A 5,760-nucleotide genomic window follows, 5' to 3' on the forward strand; every position below is an offset into this window, starting at 1 on the left:
CTCTCCATGTCCTCTAGATACCTCAAATCCAGATGTCAGTGAGGTTCCTTCTTCTCCACCTCATCCAACTGAAGTTGCTTCTCCACCTCTTCTCACAAACCAATGCAGGATACAACAAGTTGGTCCTTCAATACCTGAAGCTTCTTTTCATGATTCTCCTCCTTCTTCAATCAATCCTCAAGCCATGGATCCTGCCACTTCTCATCCCTCTGATTCAGATTGGCCCATTGCCATCCGAAAAGGTACTAGATCCTCTCGTAATCCTCATCCTATCTATAACTTTTTGAGTTATCATCGTTTGTCTCCTTTATATTCTTCGTTTGTTTTCTCTCTATCTTCACATTTTGTCCCTTCTAATATTCATGAGGCACTTAGTCATCCTGGATGGAGACAAGCTATGATTGATGAAATGCAAGCTCTTGAACATAGTGGTACTTGGGAACTTGTTTCTCTTCCTCCTGGTAAGAAGGCTGTGGGTTGTAGATGGGTCTACGCAGTTAAAGTTGGGCCTAATGGTGAAATTGATCGACTTAAGGCTCGATTAGTAGCTAAAGGCTATACTCAGATATATGGCCTTGATTATTGTGACACCTTCTCTCCGGTAGCTAAGATCACTACTGTCCGTCTCTTTCTTGCTATGGCTGCCATGCGTCATTGGCCTCTTCATCAGCTTGATATTAAAAATGCCTTTCTTCATGGTGATCTTGAGGAAGAAATTTATATGGAGCAACCTCCTGGGTTTGTTGCTCAGGGGGAGTATGGTCTTGTTTGTAAGCTGCGTCGATCTCTCTATGGGTTGAAGCAATCCCCTCGGGCTTGGTTTGGTAAATTCAGTCATATTGTTCAACTTTTTGGGTTGAAACGTAGTGAGGCTGATCATTCTGTTTTTTATTGTCATTCATCCCCTGGAAAATGTGTTTACTTGATAGTATATGTTGATGATATAGTGATTACAGGGAATGATGCTTCTAAGATTATTCAGCTAAAGGAGCACTTATTTAGTCATTTCCAGACCAAAGACTTGGGATATTTGAAGTACTTCCTTGGTATTGAGGTGGCTCAGTCAGGAGATGGTATTGTGATCTCTCAAAGGAAGTACGCCCTTGACATTTTGGAGGAGACAGGCATGCAGAATTGTAGACCTGTTGATAGTCCTATGGATCCGAATCTGAAGCTTCTTGCAGATCAGAGTGAAATGTATTCTGATCCCGAGAGATATAGAAGACTTGTGGGAAAACTCATCTATCTCACCATTACAAGACCTGATGTTTCCTTTGCTGTTGGAGTGGTGAGCCAATTTATGCAAAACCCTCGTGTTGATCATTGGAATGCTGTTATGCGTATTCTTAGATACATTAAAAGAGCTCCAGGTCAAGGATTACTTTATGAAGACAAAGGTAATACACAAGTATCTGGATATTGTGATGCAGATTGGGCTGGCTGTCCTATGGATAGGAGATCCACATCCGGATATTGTGTCTCGATTGGAGGGAATGTTATTTCTTGGAAAAGTAAGAAGCAAACTGTTGTTGCTAGATCTAGTGCAGAGGCTGAATATAGATCTATGGCTGTAGTTACATGTGAACTTATGTGGGTCAAACAAATTCTTGAAGAGTTGAAATTCTGCAAAGTGATGCAAATGAAGTTGTATTGTGATAATCAGGCTGCTCTGCATATTGCTTCAAATCCAGTCTTCCATGAGAGAACCAAGCACATAGAGATTGACTGTCACTTTATTCGGGAGAAGCTACTGTCTAAAGAGATTGTCACTGAATTCATTAATTCCAATGATCAGCCAGCAGATATTTTGACTAAATCCTTAAGGGGGCCTAGAATTCAGTTTATATGTTCCAAGCTTGGTGCATATAATTTATATGCTCCAGCTTGAGGGGGAGTGTTATAATTATGGGTATTATTAGATGTATCTTTAGAGTAGATTTCCCTATTTTATCTTGTTGAAGAAGACAGCAGTGTGTACTGTCTTGTCAAAGCTTGTCAAGCTGTCTCTCTCCTATTTGTATATATATATGTTATTTGAATGAAATAAAAAAAAGCAACTGAGGGAAAAAGTTTCTCTCCTCACATATTCAAAACTTCAAGTATTCTGTTTGTTAATATTTTTAAAATAATAGGTTAGCTAGATAAGTATTGTAAGTTTAGGTTAATTAAGATTAATAGGCATTGTAAGGTTAGGTTAGTTATTATTATTAATAAATTAATAAGTATGCTGTTATTTGTTATTAATTTTTATGTAGTAACAGATATTTGAAGAGTAGGTTAGGTTAGGTTAGTTAGTATAAAAATATTATTTAGTTTGTAGTATATATTTTTAGATTTGTAGTATATATTTGAAGGTTAGTTTGTATAAAAATAAGTATGTTGTTATTAGTTTGTAGTATATATTTGAAGGTTAGTTTGTAGTATATATTTGAAGGTTAGTTTGTAGTATATATATGATATTTTAGTAAGCCACAGCCAAACGTTCCGACACACTTAATATTAGCCTTAGAAATATTAGGCACACACTTAATATTAGATAAGGTAGAAATATTATGTATAAATTAATATTAGCATACATATTTATAAATTTTAGGTAGACATAAATTTTTAGTTTTTATAATATTAAGCATGTTACACGTAAATAAATAATTGTAATATTAGAGATGCGTAAATTTGCTTTATTAGTGTTATATTTTTGTGTCTTATATATTTTTGTATGTTATATATAGATAGTATAGTTTTAAATAAATGAATTAATAAGTTAATATTGTTTGAGTTAATAATTTTTAGTTTTTAGTTTTTAGTTATATATATATATATATATATATATATATATATATATATATATATATATATATATATATATATATATATATGATCACTGTTAGTTTTAGTTTGTAGGTTAATATTAATTGTTTTAGAAAATTTATGTTATTAAATATATGATAGATTGTACATTATTATAATTTTTGTATATATATTTTTAAATAATTTTTTGCATTTCAATATTTGTTTGTATTATAAATAATTTGTTAGTCCATATTTTATTCAATTATTTTTTTAATTGTAGAAAAAAAATTATTTATTTAAAGTTTTGTTCACATGTATTTTAATTTATGTATAGAATATATTAAAAATTGGCCAGTTTGATTTTTTTCAAATTTATTGTTAGATATTTAATAATGTTTTTATAAATGTGTGTAGTTTAATTTAATTTATATTATCTACAAATAATGTATTATATTTTTTTTTTGTAGTAGCAATGGCATCTTCATCATCATCTTCATCACATGTTAACATTAAGTCTGGTCCCATCGATGCTGATGTATTATGGATGCAACCCAAACATGTTTCAGAACATGTTTGGAATGGGGAAGAAGATAGGAAATTACATATCAGACGAGCTGTCCCCACGTATCAAGGGGAAGAACAAATTCCTGAGCAAATTTTTCCTTTTCTTCTACAATCTGGTTTCGCCTGGATTATCAAGATGGGGTACTTAAAAATAAATGCCTCATTAATTAGTGCTCTGATTGAAAGATGGAGGCCAGAAACACATACCTTTCACATGAGATGCGGAGAATGTACTATTACTCTCCAAGACGTCTCTGTATTGTTAGGTATAAGTGTGGATGGTTTACCATTAATCGGTCCAACAAATCTTGATTGGGCTGATTTATGTGAGGAATTATTGGGAGTCAGACCACAAGAAGATGAAATTAGAGGTAGTGTGGTTAAATTAAGTTGGCTGGCTCACCATTTTGCCCAAATAAATAATGACGATGACGAAGAACAAGTACGAAGGTTTGCCCGTGCATGGATATTGAGATTCATTGGAGGTGTCTTGTTCGTTGATAAAAGCAATAACAAAGTTTCGCTAAGATACCTTCAATTTTTACGTGACTTTGAAGAATGTGGCAGATATGCATGGGGAGCTGCCGTACTTGGTTTTCTATACAGAGAGATGTGCAATGCCACCGATTATAAAACTAAATCAATCGGAGGTATGTGCATCTTACTACAAATGTGGGCACGGGAACGATGTCCAACCTTGGCTCCAAAGAGGACTCCTTCCCAAGTAGAAAATACACCACTGGGGCATAGGTTAGTCATTTTTAGCAGCGTCTTTCATTTCAATAGAATAAATGGTTTTAGCATATATTAAATTTTAATCTTTGTAGGTGGCTGCGACGTGGAAACCAACATATCGGCAATGATGATGTGAGAGTTTTTCGTCGCAAGTTAGATATTATGAAACGTCATGAGGTAAGAAGATGTTATTCTATTTGTAAAATAAAAAATTATATGTGTTATTTTACTAAAATGTTCATAATTATGTTGTTATATGCAGTTTGTGTGGGAGCCGTACCCATCAACCGTAATATCACTGTTGCCTCCCGTTTGTTTAGTCGGAAGTCTCGCGTGGTACGCGGTGGTGCCACTAATTTGTTTCCAAGTTATTGAGTGGCACCAACCGGACAGAGTATTGAGACAATTTGGGATGCAACAGCCAATTCCAGAGTCTCCTTCACAACCCTTAAACATTCATGGCATAACATTGAAAGGGAAACATGACGAAAATTGGGGGCAATTGTTCGCCCCAATGATTGATCAGTGGAATAATCGCCATGCATTTAGGGTCGACGCTTATCCCCGACAAGAAGGCCTATTGAGTTTTAACTCGGACTACATGGTCTGGTATAGGCGAAAGACAAAGATGTTTGTTGACCCAGCAAATGCAAAGACGGCTACATTGGTATTTTTAAATTTTTTTCAAATTTTAACTTGAACTTTTATTTAATGATGGCCATTAATTTTCTTACCCTTATAAATGCAAGGTGAAGTTGCAGAGGCATTACAATACATGGTGTCTCCTCAAGGGAGGAATACATGCACATTTGATGATCTCGTGCCTTATGTGGAAAAAATTACAATTTTATCCGAAGAGCAAGAGAGAGTCACTGAGCCAGTGTCACATGGTCCCGCATCAGAGCGTCAATTTCCTGCACAACAGTTTCACATGCTTCAGTCAAGTATTGAAACTCAGGGGATAGACAGAAGAAGGGACACTGTTGAAGCGGAAGAATATTCCCAACAAATGGCGGAGCGTGGCCATGGAATGTATCACACGCCACAAACATTTGTTGAGTATCCGACCCAGATGTATCAATATCCTTTTCAGGGTCATCACACTGATACTTATGCAAGCCAGCAATCGTTCGGTGGTGTTGCGGAAACACAAGCTCATTTTTCATGGCCCACAATGACCCCTTCACAGCAATATCATGGCCCAATTCCAACACCTAATGCCCCGTTAGGAACACAATGGAATGTACCGGGACAAATACCTAATACGGGTGACTTATTCGGTGTTGATTTGCGGCACACATTTTCTGCGGAGGCTGACGAAGAAGAAGCGGGGAGGCATCGGGGCAGAAGAAATCCTGATCGCCAAGCACGAAGATGGGATCGACCAAGTGGCACATCCTCACGACATCACGGACACCAAAATGAATGATTTGCATGTCTTCGTTTATTAAGGCTTTGTTGTATATTTGTAATTTGACATTCATGGCGTAATGTATGATATTCAGTTTATTAAGGCTTACTTATGGATAATATTTATGTCGCGTATCAAACTATAATAATCAATGAACCCTAAACCAAATAAAACTCAAAAACTAACCCCTAAAATTAAAAAAACCTAACCCTAACCCTAAAAAATAAGAACTAACCCTAACCCCTAAAATAAAAAAATAA

The 5,760-nt window shown here is 35.5% G+C and overlaps 1 protein-coding gene across 1 annotated transcript; it reads left to right on the forward strand.

The window, feature by feature from the left end:
* The first annotated feature begins 3,260 nt into the window (after positions 1–3,260).
* Positions 3,261–5,540, forward strand: LOC114422269 (serine/threonine-protein phosphatase 7 long form homolog). Its single transcript, XM_028388581.1, has 4 exons — positions 3,261–4,104; positions 4,182–4,266; positions 4,352–4,756; positions 5,319–5,540. The coding sequence occupies exons 1-4, from the start codon at positions 3,263–3,265 to the stop codon at positions 5,538–5,540; spliced, it is 1,554 nt and encodes a 517-aa protein (XP_028244382.1). The 5' UTR covers positions 3,261–3,262.
* Positions 5,541–5,760: the final 220 nt, after the last annotated feature.

The sequence above is a fragment of the Glycine soja genome, chromosome 1, assembly GCF_004193775.1.
Source record: "Glycine soja cultivar W05 chromosome 1, ASM419377v2, whole genome shotgun sequence".
In the NCBI taxonomy this organism is placed as follows: Eukaryota; Viridiplantae; Streptophyta; class Magnoliopsida; order Fabales; family Fabaceae; genus Glycine; species Glycine soja.

Excerpts from the sequence above, each read along its gene's own strand:
- LOC114422269 (XM_028388581.1), top strand. The coding sequence starts at position 3,263 with ATGGCATCTTCATCATCATCTTCATCACATGTTAACATTAAGTCTGGT. Across the intron at positions 4,267-4,351 it reads ATATTATGAAACGTCATGAG|TTTGTGTGGGAGCCGTACCC; the intron begins GTAAGAAGATGT and ends TGTTATATGCAG. Across the intron at positions 4,757-5,318 it reads ATGCAAAGACGGCTACATTG|GAACACAATGGAATGTACCG; the intron begins GTATTTTTAAAT and ends ATGCCCCGTTAG.